The sequence below is a fragment of the Megalops cyprinoides genome, chromosome 5 (assembly GCF_013368585.1).
Source record: "Megalops cyprinoides isolate fMegCyp1 chromosome 5, fMegCyp1.pri, whole genome shotgun sequence".
NCBI classification, from domain to species: Eukaryota; Metazoa; Chordata; class Actinopteri; order Elopiformes; family Megalopidae; genus Megalops; species Megalops cyprinoides.
Window position 1 is genome coordinate 8,319,031 of NC_050587.1, and position 23,344 is coordinate 8,342,374.

The following is a 23,344-nucleotide window of genomic DNA, read 5'->3' on the forward strand; positions in this document are numbered from 1 at the left end:
TAGTTTGCATTTTAATTCTCCCTTAGGGTCCCTACTAAGTTGACAGGTGTCCTTTGAAACTGTTGTATATTCACCATCTGTCTCTTGGTGGTACAGGGGGGATTAAAAAGTAGGTTCTTTGAGCATGTACAATTAGAATTTTTCAATTTTGTACTGATACCTGATCAAGCAAATGTCTTCTGCCTTGCATCAGTTTAGATAATGATCAGGTAAAAATGTGTGCCACTGTCTTCACCTTGGTATAGGGGAAAATGGAGAACAGACCTTTTTACATTAATAGTTTTGTATGTTTATTACTGAAAAAATGCCAAGAATTTTAATGTCAGTAAACTTATAAATTTGTTCTTGTGTTATCATTAAACGTCACTGGTGCAATGTAGTTGAGACAGAGAAATGTGTGGGGTTTTTTTGTTTTACTCAAAATCTAAACACTTTATACAAATGGTAACATTACAACACTGGTATATGATCTGGCACAATACAGAAAACAGTTTTGCTGTATTTTTTTCCTTATTGTAAAATAAATGAAGGCAGTGAATGCTGCACATTAAATTTCTGGAAAAAAAGTTTGCACTTGTCAAGGTGATCATGTGTCTAATATCTGATTACTGGTGTTCAGGCTTGATTGATAAAAACAATAGTAACACTTCACTGACTTGTAACAGCTCATTCCTTCTGTAGTAAGTGCCTTTTTCCACAACCCTGTTCTGCACCTAACAAAACTGGAGTTATTACAGAACCCTCATAATCACAGTCCACACAACCCTCTGAGAGATGCATGCATCAGGATAGTATTTCTACCCTTTCTTTAAGCGCAATGCCACACAGTGCCATCTGGCTTCTTCTCAGTGACAGGTTAAATATCTTGCCTCCCTGGACAAAAAAATATATTCATCAGAAAAGTGACTGCAAATTGTGTTTTTGAAGGGAAGGCCATCAACTGTCAGTTGAGTTTCTCCTGTAGGTCCTCATTTATTGTGATTGCATCTTTCTCCAGTTCCCAGATATGGCCACGGTGTGACAGTCTAGGGACCAAAGTGTTAACCCCACCTTCAATCAAACTTTTAATGGAACTCATCACTACTTTGTATGCTTGCTGCAATTGTAGTGTATCACACCACAGGCCTTGAAACTATTATTCAGGTAGAGGCCAATGCATTCTTAGCAGTAAGTACTGTTTCTTTACAGGATACTTATTTCCCTATAGTCCAATCTACTGATTTGTAGCCTGCATTTTTAAGGGATAAAGACAAGATGAGAGTTCATGTCCCTGAGGAGGCTAAAATAAGCCACATAAGGTGGTATTTTTGTTGAAAACAAAAGTCAAAAAACTGACATGGCAAACTGCCTGATGAATTTACACAGCACTAACAGACTACCCTAAACTCTTCTCTCTGCCTGAATAATTTATGCCTAATTTTTCTTCATAGGAAGAAAAGACAAGCATCTGTATAAAGCAAGCATGAATCAAACAAAACAAAATGATCTTCCCTTGATTGAGCCTGTTGAAAACAAAGATTAAAAGCAACTCCCACACATCAGCCACCTAATAAAAAAAAAAAAAAAATCACAGCACAGAACTACAAGGAAATAATTTTCACTCTGGGCACAGAGGCAGCGGCCCCACCTTCTGTCACTGCAAATCCACATCCAGGTCCCGGTGTTTATAACCCTATACTTGTGTCGTTAAAGTTTGTGACAAACTGGCTGCACAAGCTCCCCTTCTCTGTGTCACGTATTGGTCGCTGACCATGGTTCCTGGGGCAGGATCAGCTCCAATCATTTCAGTACTGTGGTCAGTCTCTGAGGACAACAGTACGCAGTTGGTCCTCCTCACTCATATTGATGGTAGCAACGGCACCGTCATTGAATTCAAAAGATGTCCCTCCATCAACCACCATACATGCGTCCCAGCACCGTGAGCGTACAGACACTCTGAAAAGGACACAAACAAAAAACACAAGTAAACCCATAAATATTCATTTGCTCCCCTCATCCAACATTGAATTAGATGACACACAAGCAGTAATGATTATTATTATGCAGATGCTTCATTGAAATCCTCATTACTATACACTAAATCTTAACCCTTCTTATTCCTCTGAATGAGTTGTACTCTAATGTATTCAAAACATGCTAAAGTTTTATTGGAAAGTCTTGTCATATTTCAAATGTTTCCATAATAAAACTATCGCCAATTGTGAAATATGTCACCAAATGTGGACAGGAGCTGTCTAGATTACTGGCAAGCTTACTTGTTGGCGAAGCCTCGCTGGCGGCTGCTTGAGAAGACTCTGTTGACGATAGGCTCTCTGATGCTGAAGAACATTCTGTGCTCCTCTGGGTCAAAGATCAGAGACTTGTTGTACTCCTCAGTTACTAAAAAAAAAAAAAACGGCTTTCCTGAACATCACCACTTTTGCAAAAGGGTGAACTGTGTAAATGAATAACCAAAGTAGCATTAGCTACATAAGCTCAAAATTCAGACGACTGCAATTTATTTTTTATGGCTTTTTAAAGGAGGAATTCAAGCACATGAAACATCTCTTGTATGCCCCCTCTCCCAAACATTGCTGGATGGAAACTTTCAAGTGATGAATGGAACAAAAATGATGACATACACACTGGATTTATAAGAGACCTGACTACCCTCTTTGACAAGTTAAATAATAAATAACTGCATAAATAAATAACTGCATAAACTGCCATCAACACTAGCAGAGTCATACTTCGTAATTTGTCATTATCATTATGTTGTATCAACCTTTCAGAATGTTCAGATGGAAAAATTCTGTGAATAGCCCCAGTGGACAGTTGAATTACTGCTGCCTTAAAAAAAGCAAAGCACAACTAAAGCACTCACTCTTTTCAATGAGTTCCTTCTTCAGCGGAATATCCAAGCCAGTTTGTGCTTTACCTGAATATAAAGAGTCAAGAGAGTCATTATTTCCCTCAGCTACAGTCCAGAGCTCAGACAGTACAAATGCACTCCATGCATACCTATCTTCAAGATGTCCTCCACAGCTTGCTCAGCCAGCTTGTTAATGTTGTAAGACCTGCAAGTAGAAAACGGTCATGGAGCTGACACTTCTCATTCACAAGTTCTACTTAAACTCATTTGATGTCCCCTGTACCATGCTTTTGATCCAGTTCCAGTGCAGATGCTGAGACCAGAACTCTTCTGTTTTTCCCAGGGTCCATCATCAATGGAGATTTCATAATAAGAGGCCCTATGGAGCGAGAGGGCAAGATGGAGTTTGAAGGCTTTATCCCTTATCCTTGGACAATCAGTGATGCAGAAGCAGGGCAGAGAAAGGAATACGAATGAATATGGGGGATGCAGAGCCGACCATTACTTTATTTGGAATGGGAATGTGCAAGGTGTCTACAATACAATAATGCAAGATGCCTACAGTACAATGTCTACAATATAATGTCAATAGTTGCTCATAAGGGTACCTCGAAGAGAGAGACTCCCCAATGAAGACTTCATTCAGCCCTCGAACAGGGAGCAGGTAGGGGCTGGAGACTCTGTAGTTCTCTGTGCCTGTCCCAGAAAAACAAGCATGTCAAAATAAGCCGGCATTCAAGGATACAGGAGTGAACAAAGGAGTACTAAACAAGGAACCCTGGAACCAAAAACTTCAGGTTGATAACTCGCCTGTCCAACAACTAACCCTTCTGCATCTAGTGTTTTTTGCCTGTCACACTGAATTTGCAACACAGGGCAGTCAGCTGTAACAGCATTGAAAAAGCAAATTCATCTCTCTCTCCCTCTATTTATACACACACACACACACACACACACACACACACACACACACACACACACACACAAAACCACTGAGACTACAAAACCACTGAGACTACTAAGGTCACAATTTACCTCTGGCAGAAAGGAACTTAAGGAAGAAAATCACCAAAATACCAAATACCACTTTAAAGCACCTTGGATCCTCAAATTGCCGTGCCTGGTTTTCCTCCCATCAGTCAGAGAGATGCCAATGTTCCTTAATCAACTGATCACTTTGCAAGACCTTCAGCAAAGAACCAATCATGTGCACACATGCCAACAAGTTCCCAAAGACTCAAAAGTCCTAAAAAGTCCTCACATGGTGTTTAGTCGTGACATCCATTTTACTTTTAAATACCCTGTAAAAATGAACATCTTGTGTTTGTGGGCCAAAGGAAATTGTCTGTGCATGTCAGCTCAGAACTGACACATCTATTGAGCTGGTGCCATCAATGGATGGAGCTTTCAGTTCATTTCACACAGCAATGAAACTCCACTGACCCTTATCTCTCTTTGGACATCCTTGTGGTGCTGACCTAAGTGGGGTGTAGTACATATACATGCTCAAAAACCTGGATCAAGGACACAGCTGACAAGCTCCCCTGCAGTAGTTGAGAAATGTTAACAGCCCTCTTCAGGAGCTGAAACACTAAGGGGATCTATTCTTTAAAGATCAAGTTTGATATATTGTGCTCTGTTAGCACAGTGTGTAAGCTGATAAACTCTTTTAATGTCAATGCATTATTACTACAAAATGTATTATTACAAAATCCTGCTAAGCAAAACCTTTGCCCACAACAACTAGCACACATGCTGTGGATCTCCCCAATGCGCATGCCAATCCAGAGTATTCCAGATATACCGTTTCAGGTTCATGTTGGGTGAACAGGGTGGGCGAGTTATCACACGTATGCTGTCCATGCCAAGATAGTTTGACAGCTGCATGCTACATATAAGCATTACAACGTTAACTGAGAAGGCAGGATTTTACAAAGAGTAAGAGGCACTGTGTGGAGCCAGGACACTTTTTATATGTTTGCCACCATGCGTACATTATGCTCCAATACATTCATCTTGGAACTGCCTTCTTCTTGTGTGGGAGCTGATCTGTGAAGCTGAAATTGGAGTGTCTTTATGTCACTTTTTGATGGTTGGGGATGTTAATACCAGAGATGCCTAAAAAAATACACCAGTCTTACACAGCAATGGTAACATGGTTGCTGTGGCTTGGTCTAGAGTTGAATCCATGTCACTGTATCAGACTGAAGACCTACAGTTTAACCCATCAATATCAAAGAGCGGCGGTCAGGTCATTTTCACAGAAGTAGGAAATGAAATGAAATTATGTTTACTAACTTTTGGAATATAACTTTGGGAAAATATTGGAGGCTGAGGTACGATTCATTGCCACAAAGTCACTGCCTTCATGTTATAAACTTCTTTTGCTTATTATATGCCACTGCACTTGACGAAATATATTAAATGTCACCAGCCTGAAAATATTCTTATAGGTGGGCTTTTTAATTCTTTCAAGCTGACTATTTAAATAGCACAAGTATGGGGATGATTTTGTGCAGATTTTTTGTATGACTATATAGAGTTCTTCCATGTCCTCTCCTGTGGGATGAAGCATGTGGGATGAAGCATGGAGTCTACTCCTTCTCCCATAACTACTGTCACTGCCATTCATATGAAATGAAAAAATAAATCTATTTCAATACACTGTACGTGCATGTGATGAGTTGACACAGAAATGAAGAATGCTAGCCTATTTTTGTTGTATTGTCGAGAGTCATAGCTTACCAACTAACTTTACATTAACTTCACATAAAACTTACATAATCTTTACATTACATGCATTTAGCAGACACTGTTATCCAGAGTGACTTCCAGCACTTTATGATAATGTTTTCCTATTAACAAGTTTTATTTATTTTTTCCCAAAAACACAGTTTATCCCTTCAGTCGTGAACGGGAGCACACTCCATCAATGCATTAAAACACTACTATTGCAAGTGCGCTGGGTCTATGAAAGACTGAACAGCAAAAAAAGATGTAAAATATTATCCCTAGCTGGCATAACACATCTAGATGTTGCACTGCATTTCCATTTACTGGCAGAATATGTCATTGCTATCATAGCTTTGCACAGCAGACAGAACACAGCTGCTTCCTTGTGCCTTGGAAATACTCAGATCTTTCCTATAGCGGAACAAAACTTTGGATAAGATACTCAGTATCAGCAGTTAAGAAAATTGCTAGTTTGCTGTGGCTAACACAACTTTCTGTTGTGTCTACAGTGTCGTTCTTCTACTTGTGCTACATGAAACAATGAAACATATTGGTTCTAGTTTTTAGCATAGAAATACAATGGGTAATTACACAGCATGATAATCACAGATGTAAAAAAGAAGCAAAAGACCTTGGATGTCATGTAACAACATGATGCAATTACTTGTATTTATACAATGACTAGTAACATGTGTAAAATGTTTGAGTTTTTACACTTAAGTAGTCAAGAAAATCATTGAGCTGGATATTAGCTTAAGCAGATAACATGGTTATACAGGTATGTGTGTAACTTAAATGTAAAGTGTTAGCTAATTCAAAGTACAACAAAATATACTGAATATTGCTAAAATGAACCCAAATGTCCCTACTGAATCAAAAAATACAGAATATTTAAGAATATTTAAGTCAATTAAATAAACTCAATTAAGTCAATTAAGTAAACTCAATTTCCAATGTTGGTTTTCATGAAGGGTGTAACTTCTCGGAAAGGGTGACTTACTGATTACTTTGATCAGTCCTTGTATATGATTAATTGAAGAAAATAAAAAAGAATTCTATTCTTTGCCTTGACTATCTGATCTTGATATCTGATCTTGAGATTTTATGTGAATATAAAAATCATTCTAATGTATCAAATCAATCATTAATCAAGCCTCTTTAAATGATAAAACAAAATACTGTTTTTCAAACTTTAAGAATTGAGGACGATAAACATAAAAACTCAATTGAACAGAATAAATGAAGTAGGAACAACAATGCAGAACAGTCCACTGGGCCTTCAGTACTCCAAAATTCATAGGACTCTGTCAACTACCTGAATAGCTTGGAAAGCTGAGGAAATCCACACCACAAACAAATGTAATTTATTTACAGCCACATCTGCCAGACTAATGACTTTTAAAAGTAACCGTATAACAGTTATTATATTAAAACATCTCTAGATTTATGTAGTGAGCTGATGGGTACTTTAATTTACAAACCTTCAAGTGCTTTTCCTCCAGTTTGTTTTCTTTGCCACTGTTTTCCAGGAGTGTTGCTCTCCCACCTTTCCCTAGGGTCAGAGAATAATTTGCCATTTTCCCTGTTTGGCCTGGGTTTTCTGAATTTATTTCTATTCCCCAGGACAACATACTTTAGCAGCGCTTTACGAAAAAACTGTAAAGATGCAGAAATGTTGTTTATGATAGAATATACTTGTTTGTTATATGTCAATTATTGAGTGAAGAGCCCATTGATCATGATTATTATATAATAAAGAATGTCACAATTCGGCTAAAATCCACCATAAACAGCTGAGAACTTATTTACTTTTCTCCAGCTGACAAACCCTTTCTTCGGTTGTAATTGCACACAATTTATTACATGTGAAACAAATTATGCCTGCCTTCCTGCTGCTTTCAGACACTGAAATATTTAGCTACGTTAGAAGAGGGTTTAAAGACATTATGAACATTTTTTAGGTATGGCTAGGTATGGCTCTCAATGAGCCTAATGCAGAAATACACTGAAATGGATATTGGGAAAAAGTACATGTATTTTTTTATTTCATACTGTATGAAAGCATGTTTTAAATATTCGCTTTAAAAGAGGATGAGGGCTTCCTGCACACCTAACATGCAAGCTGGCTAGCTGGTGTCATGCAAACCACATTGGTTTGCATAATCTTTAAAAAAACCTGTACTAATAACACTAGTAATAATAAAGGATTTCATTTAGATAGTGCCTTTAAAAGATCTTTAAAAGAGTGGGTGACCACCAAAGTGTAACACCACCACCACCACGGTGGATTCACGGCAGCCATTTTGAACCACAACACTCACCACCATCAGCTGGGAGTGTGAGGGAATTATTTTGCCAGGTAAACTGGGGGATTACCAGATATCCAGTTTGACAAATCCTGACTGGGCATTTGGCCAGGACACTACAGACCTCCCTACACTGTACAGTAAGTGCAATGGGTGCTAAAGTACTATCTTTAAGAGTGAGTCAGAACCTGAGTATCACACCGAATCAGGTCTACAGTTCAACATTTCATCCAAAAGATGGCATCCCTCACAGCAGTGTCTATCACTGCACTTGGGCACTGGTCTACTTTTTGGTCCAAAGGGAAGATTTCCCCCTACTACCCTACCAATACCACTTCCAACAAAAACTTGGGCTACCACTGAAGTACTAACCAAGCACATTCCATTAATTTAGCCTAAGACATCAGGCAGGAGTAAACTGCAGGATGGTATGGCTAATAATAATAAAAGTAACACAGATGTACATTGCCCTTCTCAAAGGATCTCAGTGTGCTACACAGTATGGAGGAATCAACTCACTTCAACCACCTCCAAACCCGTTACACTATGTGTGGTGAGTCTCTACAGCAATGTGTAATTAGTTTCGCATCTCTACAGCTTACATACTAGATACTACTTCTGTAACCCCTTCACAGCCACAAATATAAAGCTAACAGAAACAATTACCCTAATTTTGCCTCTAGGCAGAAGAGTATAATTTCTTTAGTATATCGTTGCACAATAACTTTTTATAAGTTATTAGTAAAAATTACATCAACATGTACACATTATTAATAAAGATACAAAGGGATAATGTTAAAAAAGAGTGTAAAATTGTCACAACCTAGGATTAGTATGAACTTTCCTCCACGGTTTTCTAAAGATGCCACTTTAAGTGGTGTAGTAATTCCAGGGAATTCTTTTGCAGGTAAGATGTAAATATGTACTCTTTTAAAATCTAATTAGAAGTAAATTTTGTCAGAATCCTGTACTAATGCCATATTCAGAAGACCCGGTCTCCTACAGCATACACCTCAGTCTCTGCACGGGGATACTGTTTTTATTCAGCTGGTCCAGAAGACTGCCCTCTCCTGCCTTACCACCACCACACTGAGGCACACCCTGGTTTTTCCATGAGGTCTCCCTACCAAGTACTAAACAGAGGAATGAGAAAATGGTCTCAAAAGACAACTAAACAGGAACTAAAAGCAAAAGAGAAAAATGAGGAAATTAGAGCAGCACTGTTTGTGACAGTGTTTTGGGCCTATGTTGGTGCTTGTGGTAAACTGTCTCATCCCTCTGTTCCAGTAGGCTTGAAGGGAGTCAGAAAGCAGCCCACCGACAGAAGCAGTAGGCAGGCTAAATACAGCTAAAATACAGCTAAATACAGTCCTGACGCTCTAAAAGTATAATTAGCACAAGTCATTACCCTACCGCAGTATGAGTGCAGTGTAGGGGTGGTGACCATGGTTTTGTCTGTAATTCCATAAGGCAGTGATGGATAACTTTTAACTATGTATGCTGTAAGAACATTCTTTTTAAATATAAGGTCAAGTAATGTAGTGCAATTAACCACTATTTTAGACAGTAACACATAATTTTAGGGCATTTAAAAATATTACGATTGAAATATGTGCTCGAGGTAAAAGAATAATGGTCATAGTGTGTATCCTCCAATTAATGCCCACTCCACTGTAGTGTCCTGTGAGACTTGTAATATATCTAAATCTATCTATCTACAGCAAAACATTTCTGTTTGCTGCAAGTGAGTTTGGATCTGAGGACTGCTCTGAGAATGCTGTAGCGAGATGAGCCCAACATGCATGGGTGATTCTAAAAGAATACAGCTGAATAAAGGGGGAAAAAAACATAAAAATGAGAAAAATGCTCTAGAGTCCAAACACAATATTTTGCTGAAAGGCAACAGACTCAGTTGCCTGCCAGACAACAAAACTCCTTTTCCCTTTCTCTTGCTTTTCCTGTGAACATACAAAACATACTTCTGTGTAACAGTCTGTCTGCACAACTTAGTGTTTTAATAAAGCATTTCCATATTTCTCAGATCTATGTGTTTTTTATGATCTAGTCTGGGGAGGGGGCTGTTTAATCATATGATGTTTAACCATATTTATTTAAATAAAGTAAAATGTACCTAGTGCTTTCTTTAAAATAAATAAATAAATGAATTTAGTCCGACCAAAACTTTATACACGTGGAAATAAATATGTTTCACTGGATTTCTGACGCATTCCCAATTGCAGTAACTGCTTCTTCACGTACCACGGTAAGGTGCATCTTTTGGAGCGTCAGGACTGTACAGAGTGCGGACTGCAAAGGGTGGAGGAATCGGAGAGGTCATACTGTGCTGAGCCTCAGTGATGATGCGGTGCGCCTGGTTGTGCTGCTGCAGACTCAGCTGCTGCTCGTGCAGGTCCACCGGCGTGGGGTTGATCCCTGTGCCCTCCAGGTGCAGACGGATACGCTGCCGCCACTGCCACCTGGGGAAGGAGCACCACATCCATTACACGTTACACATCACCACTCCTCTACAGAGCTGGAATTACCTCTGATACAAATGGAGCAGACAGAACAATAGAGAACAGCATCACACTTTGTGGATAGTGATTTGATCAGCTGTATCTGGAGCGTACTTTATGCCGAAATCAGAAAGGAATGTGAAGTAAGAAGAAGACAGGAATGGCAAATTAAAAGAGAGGGAGCATAAAAATAGGGAAGTAGTGTCATATTATGAAAAGGGAAAAAAAGTTAAATTATTAATTTAATAATTTAATTTTTTCTATCATTCCTTTTCCAGCAACATCCCTTTATTGCCATTACTGTTTTACATTCAACCAGAAGACAGGTAATTCACCATGTACTCACTGCAGATGGGGTTTTTACTTTACATGCTAATGACCCATCCCTAAATAGGCAGAAATACTTCAGAGGCTTTGAAAAATGAAAATGGATAGGACAACCTATTGTATGCCTGTTTCTACCACAAACAAATTTTTTAACATAATGAATGACAATATTAATTCTTCATTATGAGGTTTTTACCTCTTTCTGTGGAAAGATTAGTGACTTAGTAAGTCTTAGTACTGTCGCATGTGTATGACAAGCAAGCATGTCTTACAGATGAAACAAAATCTGAGCTTTCTGAACATACACATGAGCATTAGTTTTCAGTTTAGATACATTTAAAGGTAAATATCAGTACGAACGACAGAGACACACCTGAACTCCCCCCTCCTGAACTTCCGCAGTGCTTCAGAGAAGGACTGTGTATAGCGGACAGGCAAGCATAGGTGTCCTTCTGACCTGCACATATGCCAAGAAATGATAGCATGAAAACAACAGTAAATTAAATCTGAAACAGAAATACATAATTTAACTTGTAATATGTATTAATAATGCAGAAATTTTCACACAATATAAATATTTGCTTTCATGCCATGTCAGCAAAGCCACTTCTTTCTCCTCTCAAAATTGGTACCATTTTTTGTATCTAACATTAACACAAAGAAAATATTTACAAATTGCAATATTTACCCCTATAATTGCTAAGAAGACAAATTATACAACATAACTTATAACATTAAACAAATTTCCCATTTTGGTCTTGTATGTTTTTACTAGAAACCTGTAAACTGCACTCTTCACTGGGTATAGCAGTGGATCCCATTGTGGATTTAACCTCCTTAGTTCAGTGCCTTGATGACTGCTCTGTACATCTGTACTGTGTGTGTACTAAAGTGTTCCTTACCTCTCAGGATCTGTATTTACTCCCACAACAGGTTTGTCTTTATCAAATACTTTACTTGCCACAAGAAGCATGGTACCGTCACCTGCCAATCAAAACCAGGGCGTTAATGTTATATATCCATATAGCAAAGGACCTCCCACATGCCAGGGCACTCCTGTGTGTAGGCTGGCTTTTGCTCTAACAGAAACCCTGCTTCCCCAAGTTTACTGAGCAGTTAAATGATCAAAACTTCAATGGAAGCACTGCATACATGACACAGCAAATGACATGGATGATTTTGAACCAGAGTCAGAGGGAAATGTCTGCACTCAAAGTGAGTATGTTCCCAGCGGAGCCACTTGGGACCCCCCATGCATTCTAATAAGTTGTGCATGGTAAATGTAGACAAAGTGTATCCAGTGGTTGACAGAGCAAGAAAGGGGAAAAATAATTACTACATCTACCCCTTATCAAGACACATGAACTACTGTATGCTTGACATGCCATGGGATAGACAACTGGTTTTAAGCCATGTACAAGGCTTACTTTTGTTTAATTTTACATATTTACATCATGACTAAGCATGGTCATCCAGTCATTCAACACCTTGTATTCCAAAGCTTTCACATGTAACGTGTGTTTACTTCCAGCTCACATACCGCTGTGATGCAGATTAACCTGTGACTATGAACTGCCGTGTATCTTGTGACGCTGTCAAATGGGAAGGGTGATCATACGCATTTCACAAAAGCAGTAGTGATGAGCATGCGCACAACAATGAACATCTGATCGAAACCCCAAACACTAAACCCAAAGTCCTTACCTCCTGCAGAAATTATAGCATCTGCCCACTGGACAGTTTCCTCATTGTACTCGCCTCTCCGAAGTACACGTACCTCCACCCCTTCTCTCCTAAAAAAAGAAACAGAGAAAGCTGCAAACATAATTGTGGACTCCATTATCTGTAGAATAGGCATCCATCCATCCACCCATCCACCTACAACAAGCATATTTATAATGTGCCCTTGACCCCCAAAGCCCTCCTCTTACTGCAGGCAGTCCACAATGTGCTCCACATTGCGCGTGTGGATGTTGTGCCGCTCTAACAGCCCACTGTAACTGGAACCCTTCATCGCGAGCTACAGTAACACACAGGTGGAGGGAAGTGAGGGGAGGATACAGACAGGAAGAGACACAAGGAAGTGTAGATAACAATCAGAGAACAGGAAATGTTCATTATCAGGTGATGACAGTCCAGTTCATAATGTTCTATTGCATAAAATCAGACTTCACACATTTCCTCATAATGTTACAGCTGTACTAAAGGAATAGCCCTATGTATAAGACAACAGTACATCTAAGGGTCAGCTGACCTGTCCAGTAAGAAGTACCTCCCCCTAGAAACTTTTGAGGATAGTAAAAGTATTCATGATGGCATGATGCCATCTGTTAGTTAGAGCCAACAATATATATACTTATGTATTTCATTGAAATCTAATGGATATTAGCACTCACTTAACAGCCAAGCCAATAGCAGATGATCATATTTAGCTAGCTAACAGGTAAGCCCCATTGGCTAAAATGAGAATAGTTAAGTTAATACTAGCTAGCTAGGTATATTACATAAATTGAGTTTGCTATGGAGAAAGGTCGAATTGTGTCATACTTTGACTATATGTTTTTGAACAGTAGGAGCCAGCTAATTTAACAGCCAGTAAACACAGCTAGCCAGCTAACACAGTGAAGTTAATTGTCTCCTCTTTTTCTACTGTTGTCTTCATGCTTGTCAGCTGGCAAGTATAACCTTCCTAACAGATTCTGATACTTGGAAATACAGGGAAAAATAGCCGCTAAAACGACATGAATTTTAAAGAGACATCTCAAAAACTTATTATAATACAGAGCAAACCTCTCCGATTTAAGACTGATGCATAGTTGTGAACGATCTGAAGTCAATGTGCGGCCAAAAGAAAAAAAAATGTTTACTTGCGATGAAGTGACCCAGATTCCCTCGCACCTTCTTGCCATAGACGTGTACTGTTTTAAAAACATCAAGGTTCTGCAAGGTTTTTCACTTGTAGGTGAAAGGTCGAACCCATCTAAATTGATTTAGCGGTAAGTAGTTATCCTTGATGTTAAGGCAAGGGCTAAACGCTTAATCTTTATGGCAATAGAGTAAAAGGCGTCAGAGTATACTGTCGAGTTCATTTTCATGCAAGTTAACTTAAGGAGTTAACACCTTTTTCATGCAATCACTATAAAGCTTTTTTTTTATATAACTGTCCCGCAACAATTTTAAGATCTGCTACGTTTATTTTTTACTTAAAGTTTAATGTTAAAAGGTTATTTTAAATATTACGTCACAGCAGCAGAAAAAAATACTAGTAATGTTATCAAAAGTTGCTCCAAAGTTTTTTAGTGCTTTAATGCTTTATTTCACCCTTGTGAGGATATTTTCATAACGTTACAACTGTTTCACTGTCTTTGTCTAAACTTGAATGGTACAAAAGCTGCTGTACAGTCGCTATAGTTACACTATAGTCCACAGGTATAATGTCATTTTGACGTTGATTCTTTTGTTGTATCTACGTCAAAAGGACATTATACCTGAAAACATCGGTCTGATAAATCGTAAACAAAAAGGAGCATCGACATTTAAACTCTTTTTCCTGGCTCCATCCTATGACTGGTATATCGCACTATTCAATAGTGTAGCTTACAAAAGTGTCATGAGTCGACCTATACCAGCTAAAATATCTATGCACTCTCAGTGGAACTTACACTGTACAGAAATGAAATTATTCACATGCTGGCACTTCCATCAAGAGCCCCAAAAAGTTCTCCAGTACTCATTTGACTGACCAGTACTCATTTGACTGACTTTAGGTGCTCCAAGTGTAAATGAAGTGCTTGCATCACTGCCGTTTAGTTAGCTCCTGCCTGAATAGATGTCGACCACAAACTGAATTTTGTTCCTTTAACTGCATAGTTACGATTAGTAAACCAACTAAACACCCCAGAATGTTTCAGAACTCTCCGTGCAGGTGTATTACCTACAGCTATAGGGCTGCTCTAGCCAGAATTGCACACAGTCTTGAGGCATAAAGCGTTATCCATGTTAACGATGTTCCTGCGTTTCCACACTTACCAGCTGTTTGAGATCCTCTTCGGACAGCTCTGCACAGCGATATCGCTGCTGTTCAAACTCATATCTTGTAGTTTTGGTCACAACTGCGACTCTTGCGGGTTTAAAAGGAGCTTCGGTGCGTGATGTGATGCTGCGGGTTCCCGTCTGAAGGAAAAGCGGGCGCCTAGCGGGACCTCCCTTGAGAAACCTGACAGCTTTACGGCCAGAACACAGGCAATGCTGTACCGTACGGCAGGTCATCCTCACCACTGAAAATGTTAACATAACACGTAATATTCAGCTCTTACAGTGCCCCTAGCTGGCTGCCTAGCTAACCTGTTTGCAGTCCGGTAGACGGCTAGCGAGCTACCCCAGACAGTTCCACCAAATTCGTCCAAATAGCTAGCTGTCCCAATAGAGTCGCGTTTAAAACTATTGCAAGCTACTTAACGACAGGTCCCATATGAATAACTGTTAAGTTCACAAATTTATCTAATTTAAGTAGCTAGTTAGCAACAAATAAAATTAATCCAACAAGTGCAAAGGAGTGTGGCGAAGTTCGCTAGTCTATCTTTTTGTCCCTTAAACAGAATCAAAGCTGCGGTTGACCTTAAGTGGCTAGCTAGCTAGTTAGCAAAGTGTACAATAAAGCGCGAATAAGAAAAAAACCAAAGGCTTGGCTGGAAAAAGAAAGTAGAATGTTTTTTCACTTTCACTTCCTACATGTCAACACAGCTAGTTTAACAGAGTGGGTGGCTGACTGTGACCACAGTTAACTAGCATTGGCTAATTCTGATATGGTTGTAGAGAACAGTCTTGCTAGCTAGCTGTTCCGCAAGTGTATTGAAATAAATAGGAAGTAGCTGGCTAATATTAGCTGGCTATGCTCGTCATGTTCTCCCGTGCTTTCCGTAGATACTGTGCTATAACTATAGCCACTTAACGACTGCTTAGCTAGCCAGCAATGCTTAGTACCCTGCGGATTTTACAAGTCCTACAGCTAGTGATAATTACTAGAAAATACAAGCTCCCCCCCATCCACATTTACACACAACGCCATCTTTCATTCACGTTGCGGGTCAAGGGGCGGCGTTGCATTGAACATAGGCTGCATCCAAATCCGCCCCCCTACATCCTCCGGCCAGCTCCCCTCACCTGGGAGTGCGTCGCCCGCCATGTTGAGTGTGTCCCAAAGTTTTGTTCACTGTTCTTGCAACTCCAGCTGCATTTGTTCTCGTCCTGTTCAACTTGACTTAAACTGCATTACATGAATTCACCAACCTCATTTAAAAATAACTGTTTAATGTAGCTTAATGAATACAACATTTTTGTCTGTGTTAAATGAAGTTAATTAACAATCTCAAATGATGTTTGTTGGTTTAATAACATACTTAATAACGTCTTTATCTTTATCTTCATCTTAAGATACATGTTTCAAGTGATGTGGTTCAGAATTCAAGCAGTATGTGTCAGTATAAACATTTTTGCAAACAAAACAGAAATACTTAAACTGTTAGAACATTAATGTAAAAAACATAAATTCTATATAAGTTTTTTAATCACTGTGAATCCTGGACAACTACAAAGCAATTGTAAAACAGATATGTTTAAAGAGTGCCAAACTGTGCATATTGGGGTCAGAGGTCACAGGTCAAAGTAGTAAGAGTTGAATTATAACTCAGCTGGGGACAATTTAGTAGGTAAAGTTAGTAAAGTTCACTCACAGTTTATAAAGATTCTCAAAGCTAATTCATAGACTGCATATTTTCTTCAGTGTAGTTAGCATAGCCCATACAGTGTTCACCAGTCTATTCTATTTTGATGTAGTGGTCATATTAGGCATTTCAAGCAACGCAGCAAGGGGCAGGCAGCACAGAGACAGGGGAGCCAAGAGGAGCAGGGTCACAAGTGAATGAAATGTAACTATAATGCAGGTACAGTGCCTTTGTGATTATGACAGTGTAAGAGTTAGACCCAGTCGTGAGAACTAATCACACATTTTTGTGATGAAACTTGGCAATTCAAATACAGCTTCTACTTCCAGATGGAAAGCATGAGATGTAATATAATGAAGAATAGCATCTCAAGGACATTCCTTCTGAGTTGTGGCATAAAGTCCTTAATGCTTTGTAGGTGCCTTTCCTTTGCCACAACTTTTGAAAACAACTCTGGGGATGTGGCAGATGGATTTTTGCATTCACTTGGCAGAGAAATACTTTCCTGTAAAAATTTCTCCTGTGCTCTTGAACCAAGCTACTTTTGGATGGGTTAAGAGTGACCTTACTGAGAAACTTCAAATGTGTAACAGAATCGGAGTGAACCTGTCAATCAGATTTTAACAGTTTACCAACAGGAATTGCTGTAACTTAACATCCATAAATGCCAATGGTGAACATATGACAAAGAAATCCTGCCAGAAATGACTCTCCAGAAAATGATTCAAGAGCCTGCCTGTGGCATGTCTCTCTATGGGGAATGGTGAGGGAAAGACGTCCACACCCTGTCCAACACAGAAGGAGCCAGTGCACCTGGGCAACATCAACGAAACAACCTCTGTCAGGGGCGTCGGCTATAAAAGACCTTTTGTGTATGTACTGAGAACCGGACTAAAGCTGAGAACCAGCGGGATCCTGTAAAGGGAGTTTTGAATTATTTTTTGTTTATTTTTCCTTTGATATTTAATTTTTTTTCTGATTGGCATTTGTGTGAAGGGAACCTTAAACATTCATTTCTTTCCTTGACTCTCAGCTGCACTAATATTCACCAGTCCAAACACTGGAAAACTTGAAATCTGACCTCCTGTCTGATCGCCTCCAAACTAGACCACACCTGCAGCATTGTTAACAGTGGGCATTCATATTCGGTCCTGTAAGCAAGGAGCTGAAGGACTTTGCTGTTGTATATGAAACAGTGCAGCCACTTTCTCTCCTGCCTACCATCAATTTATAGAAGGAGAACATTTGCCAGGAGGTAACTACATAATTTAGACAGTCTGACACGCAGTCCCTCTCTCTATTTCTCAGTTTTTACACTGGATCTGATTTGTATCTTCAGATCAAATCATCAGATCATCACCATTGCCTTCAAACATTCAAGGATTTCAGAGAAGACCAGAGACCCACATGTGTGGTTGCTTCTTGGATGCATCACTTCATGATGACAGTTTCTCTGAATTTTGATTTGAAATTAACAACATTTTGGAAATTAATGTTTGGGTGATGGCTATTATAAATGGTATTTGAATGATATACATTTTGTCTTTGCTTATTCACCAATAATAGAGTACATTAGTCAAGGTAATGATTTTGATGAACTATTTAGCCCTGTTTTTTTAAAAAATGTCACATCATTCATTTCACTTAAGGATAGCAAGACATTTTTACAACCACTGTCAAATTGAAAGATTGTGATGACCTTGTTAATGAAGTTCTCATAATTTGTATTCTATTTTTGTATTCTTCTTTGTCATTACCCAAGAATGTTTTACACAAAACCTTTACAAAAGTAACTGAAAATTGCTTATTTGTTCATTTAATGAGTTCAGTTGTTTGGTTTGAGGGTAAATTAACTCTCAAAATGTCTGGACAAAGTGAACTAATGATCTTCTATTTTTCTTAACAAAAAAAAAAAAAAAGACAAACACTACATAACAATGCATACAGATCACACAATCAGTACCTGCTCCCAAGTGACATTTAAATTTTTATATATTTATCAATATTTATCAATCTATCAATATTCATCAGTATCAATATCAATTTATTTATCGATATTAAATTATTTAATATTAAATTTTTATTTATTTATCAATATTTATTGAACTAGACTGAAACTGAATTTTTTGGGTGTCAAACAAAACTCAGGATCCACAAATTAAAAGTCTGATCAAATTCAACTTTATTGCCTATCCATACAGAACATGACCCCCAAAAACTGTCTACAGTACCTCCATAAGCCAGCAAAGGTGAATTTTTGTTTCATGGTGTTAACTTTTAAGTCCCAGACTAAAGAAAGAAATTGTCTTTGTGAATAATATTACTTAACATCAGAAATCCTTTCCATGTGTTTTATGGTAGCATATGTGCTTGTTGCAGCTAATCAAAAGATCTGCCCTTTCAGCGAACATTAAGATGTCTTGAAAGCCAAAAGAAGCTTGTGCCTTACATATACATAGTGCATGTATACTGTACTGTACATGCGATCTACAAGAGGCTGATGACACATTGAATGGAAGCAGAAAGGAGTTCTTTCTAATGGTGGCAGTAGTTTGAGATTCCAACTGTCTTTATATGATTACAAAAAGATCTTGATCCAGACATTGTGTATAAATGCTGTTATGTCTTAAGCTCCACTGCCATCTGGTGACAGACAATATAAACTTTCTGGTTTTATTTGTGCCCTGTAGCAGGAAAAATGGAAAATATACCTAATGAAATATTGGTGATTGAATTGAACGACGTAATGCTGATTAATAGTGGTAATTTGGTGGTTTGGTGACAGTGACCAAGAAATAATACCATAAATATCTTTCCTCCTTGATATGTCTCCTACAGAACTGGAATCGTCCTTAAGAGGGCGACCGGTAATGGATTTCCGGGTCACAGAGGATGTGACCATGTAGCAGTCGAGAAAAGGATACATTGGGACGCAACCATGACTTTCCATGTACTTCTGCGCATGCGGTTCGTGTAAGTCTACACTCTTGAGTGGTTGTATGCATGGTCAAAGCCAAAGGCAATCAATGAAACGTGTTTCAATGCCGGACGGAAACACTGAAGACTGTGCAGAGAAACGTTTTCAACACCGGTTCTACGTGCCTTTCGCGGGACTGTCAGAAACAGCTGCTGTGCAACTAAGGTTTAGCGAGTAATGTCTTTTACTAGTAGAATTATAAAACTCGTGGTGGTGGTTGGATTCATCGTATTCACATTGGTGTACTTGCAGTACTGGATGGCAAATAAGCAATATATTTTTAACAAGGAAGATGTCGCTAAGTTGGCTAAACAATATTCAGGTAAGTACAGTTTTGTTTACACGCTGTTACCTGGCTAACGTGAAATGTTTTGAAGATGGCTGACGTTAACTAACTTTACCTTATGCTTCTCTCAGGTGGTTACTAATAAGCTGTTTGCTGCAAGACTTTTAGTTTTGCCAAGTTAATTAATGTTAGCTAATCTTAGACCTTATATGAACACCAGCTTTGTTGGAAGGTAGTTAGACCAGTCCAGCAAGCCTGATGTAGACTAGTTACATACTATAGAACATGATGGCTTTTCCCCAGATAGTTAGCTGACGTTAGCTGCCAAGTTCAGCTGCTTAGTTAGCTGAAGTAACTACAAACATAGACTCCTAGCTGCTGGCTAATACCCAAATAGCTTGCTAGCCTCCATAGTAACATCATGTCTTCTCCACTCAGAATTCGTATGAGCAATTAACGTTAAATGAAATCAGTCGTACGCAAAAGTTTTTCAATGAAACGACTCATACGAGAGAACCCAGTTATAGCGGTCTTTGTTCTTTAATCAAAGGTCCCTTCAGCCTGCTTGGTTATTCTTGTTCAAATGTCTAAATAAGAGAAACAACATGGACTATTAGTAAAATGATTTTAGCTACAGTACTATGTACTTTACATTTTGTTTATCGTAAATTTGATACTACAGATCAAACGTCAAAAGTTTATGCAGTATAAATACTTAGGTAAGGGGTGTACAACCTGAGTTTCAGTTTAGGTTTGACTATGAGTTTTATTTGACAAGTGTTATCTATGAAACAGTTTTTCATTAGTACGTAACAAAGTATTAGCAACATTTTAAACCATGTAACTCAAGCAAATGAAGCCTACGCAAACGTGCAGCTACTGTACGGAGATGAATGTATAGTGGACATCGCGTGGTTTTACTTTGGAAATACTAAGAACTAACATTGTTACGGCCTAATTTTTGGCCGGAGAAAAGCTGTAGAAAATTATGAGACCCTGTAACATAAGGACAAGACAAGCAAACAATTTGATGTTATGAGAGAATAGTACATAAAATATTTGAATTAAAGTTGTATTTATCCTTTAGCAGATTTTGCAATTGATCATTTTTTAGAATGGCCTTGCCAGCTTCCCTCCCATGACCTGTAGAAGTAGTAGATCACAATCGACTGCCTATTAAGTTGAGGAACAAGTTATGCTGAAACTCCAGCGAATGCTACATTCAAGTGATAACAGAAATAGTACTGAAGTGAGACAATAGTTAACTTTAACTTTGTGATTATGCAGCTCATTGGCTAGGTAGGTATAAATGGTTGTTCCAGTTTGAGAAAAAAACACTAATTTAACTAAAACGTTAACGTTGTTTGTGAATATGCAACTCGTTTACGTTAGCTCGCAGGTTAGATTTGTATAGGCTATATAGTTTCAAGATGGCTAACATTACTCTGGCCTTGTGTCAAGCTAGCTAGCATATACCGTTTTATCTGACAGAAAAGACTTCCATGTTACAGTGTTGTAGTCAAGTTACTTAACCTCAAGTCCGAGTCACAAGTACTCAAGTTTGAAACCAGAAGTCATGAATGGGGAAAAGAGAGAAAAATCGAATTTAACAGCCCCCACTCTGAAAGATAACAAACTTAAATCTGAAGGCTGCCATGTTGCTCAACCAGCAGATATAAAATGTGAATTTAAATCAACTAATGAACAGTGAGTTTTGGCATGTGTAGACCTTCCGTCTACAATGCACTGATAAGAGGGGGGAGGGTTATTAAAAGGTCTACACTGTTTTTGTTTCATTTCGGTATCTGCAACTCCAATGATTTTTAAAAATCATACATGATGGACAGCTGTTAAAGGCTATATTATCATCTTATCTCCACTGTATATCAGATTGCATAACAAGGGTAAAACAGCACATTCCTGCACTAAGTGTTTCCATGTGGTCTGTTTTTACCTGCTACCAGGTCAAGATCATGAGCAAGCATTCACGAAAGTTGTAGTGGAGCTGCGCCGGAGATATCCAGGTCACATCCTGCCTGATGAGGATCTGCAGTGGGTGTTTGTGAACGCGGGAGGGTGGATGGGGTCCATGTGTCTGCTCCATGCCTCACTAACAGAGTATGTTCTGCTCTTTGGCACAGCGGTGGATACCAGTGGACACTCTGGTGATTATGTACATTTGATCGTACATTTATTTATTTACAGAGATTGTAGATGAACTGAGAAATGTGTCTTTAAAATGTTTTGATTTTATGGTAGTTTGATATTCTGAGTGATACAAATCTATACAAGTGGCTAAAACATGATGCCACTAAGAGAAACTAGTGATTCAGATTTGACCTTCTTGCCCTAAGCAACTTTGCAGTATGAGCATGTGCATATGATTAAATAAATCCTTAGATGGGTTTGTTGTGTTATTGTTGGATGCTGTTCATGTGTTAGAGAAAGTTTTATTTCCCAGGACGCTATTGGGCTGAAATATCAGACACCATAATCTCTGGGACATTTCGGCAGTGGAAAGAGGGGACAACAAAAAGTGAAGTGTACTACCCAGGTTAGACTTCTCAGAATACTTTCCATCTTTTGCTATTGATTCACAAGAAGTATGAATTACACAAGAATGATGCACAAGAATCCTCCTTTAAAAGGAATCCTGTCCATATAGATTTTCTGATTTTCTGTGTCCCATTTCAAAATTCTCAGTTCTTCCAAAAATAAATGATGCAATCAAAAGTTATTTTATGGTAACAGTACCTAGCAACACTGCACTCCATTTATAAGAATTACTGATAAAGTCACCTATAGTAGTAGTCTGATTCCAGTGAGAATACAGTACATTTTGAGTTTCTTTGTTTGATGCAGTAAGATTTTCTTGCTTTTCTCCACAGGTGACTCAATTGTGCACAAAATTGGAGAGGCCACATCGGTACAGTGGAGTGCAGGGACATGGATGGTGGAGTACGGCAGAGGCTTCATCCCGTCAACACTAGGCTTTGCCCTTGCAGATACCGTCTTCAGCACACAGGACTTCCTGACACTTTTTTACACAGTTCAAGTCTACATGAAAGCCTTGCTTCTTGAGGCCAACACCTTCCTTATTGAAGCTGGGGTATTTTGAAACATGCACTGATTTGTTGTAGCAGATCTGCTTGTCTCTATGTTTTTTAATGAGTCATGATGTCAATGGACTAAAATACAATAAAATGTTTCTCACTGATGTGTGTATGGGGGGGCCAATATCAGACAAGTTTATTAAGTGTTTTCAGAATAAACAGTTCAACAGTGTCTCACTTAAATAAAGAACTAATGCTATATTGGTCCCCTTCTCATCTCTCTAGGGAAACACCACATTAACATAATGTAGTGGGGTATGTTTCTGTGCATGTCTGGACACTAACTGACATGAGCCTGTAGTATTCTTGTTGTAACATAATTAATTCATTTAATTATGATGTAACCTGCCAAGACCAACATCAGAAATATGAATTAAATGTTTGTTGCACAAACACTGAGCACTAAATGCAGGAATTAACATGAGGCTTGACAGTCCATAGCAGGATCAGGATGGTGGGTATGCAATCCACCAAGTTGGTGGGGCATACATATACAGTATAGCTGGGCCTTT

At 38.6% G+C, this 23,344-nt stretch overlaps 2 protein-coding genes across 3 annotated transcripts; one reads left to right on the top strand and one right to left on the bottom strand.

Moving 5' to 3' along the window:
• Window positions 1-1,495: 1,495 nt before the first annotated feature.
• Window positions 1,496-15,811, bottom strand: nadk2 (NAD kinase 2, mitochondrial). 2 transcript variants are annotated; one of them, XM_036530186.1, is made up of 12 exons: window positions 14,763-15,811; window positions 12,665-12,753; window positions 12,438-12,526; window positions 11,636-11,717; window positions 11,107-11,190; window positions 10,231-10,367; window positions 3,460-3,547; window positions 3,135-3,230; window positions 3,001-3,056; window positions 2,864-2,917; window positions 2,256-2,379; window positions 1,496-1,935 (listed from the first exon to the last, which is right to left on the bottom strand). In XM_036530186.1, the coding sequence occupies exons 1-12, from the start codon at window positions 15,024-15,026 to the stop codon at window positions 1,797-1,799; spliced, it is 1,302 nt and encodes a 433-aa protein (XP_036386079.1). In that variant the 5' UTR covers window positions 15,027-15,811; the 3' UTR covers window positions 1,496-1,796. The 2 variants fall into 2 exon arrangements, with proteins under 2 accessions (XP_036386079.1, XP_036386078.1); XM_036530185.1 differs by having other exon boundaries at window positions 3,135-3,278.
• Window positions 15,812-19,370: 3,559 nt separating this feature from the next.
• On the top strand, window positions 19,371-22,944 carry sigmar1 (sigma non-opioid intracellular receptor 1). Its single transcript, XM_036529750.1, has 4 exons — window positions 19,371-19,755; window positions 21,684-21,884; window positions 22,181-22,273; window positions 22,608-22,944. The coding sequence occupies exons 1-4, from the start codon at window positions 19,611-19,613 to the stop codon at window positions 22,835-22,837; spliced, it is 669 nt and encodes a 222-aa protein (XP_036385643.1). The 5' UTR covers window positions 19,371-19,610; the 3' UTR covers window positions 22,838-22,944.
• Window positions 22,945-23,344: the final 400 nt, after the last annotated feature.

Excerpts from the sequence above, each read along its gene's own strand:
- nadk2 (XM_036530185.1), bottom strand. The coding sequence starts at position 15,026 with ATGTTAACATTTTCAGTGGTGAGGATGACCTGCCGTACGGTACAGCAT. Across the intron at positions 12,527-12,664 it reads CACATTGTGGACTGCCTGCA|GAGAGAAGGGGTGGAGGTAC; the intron begins GTAAGAGGAGGG and ends TTCTTTTTTTAG. Across the intron at positions 3,057-3,134 it reads GGAACTGGATCAAAAGCATG|GTCTTACAACATTAACAAGC; the intron begins GTACAGGGGACA and ends TTCTACTTGCAG.
- sigmar1 (XM_036529750.1), top strand. The coding sequence starts at position 19,611 with ATGTCTTTTACTAGTAGAATTATAAAACTCGTGGTGGTGGTTGGATTC. Across the intron at positions 21,885-22,180 it reads GGATACCAGTGGACACTCTG|GACGCTATTGGGCTGAAATA; the intron begins GTGATTATGTAC and ends TTTATTTCCCAG. Across the intron at positions 22,274-22,607 it reads AAGTGAAGTGTACTACCCAG|GTGACTCAATTGTGCACAAA; the intron begins GTTAGACTTCTC and ends TTTTCTCCACAG.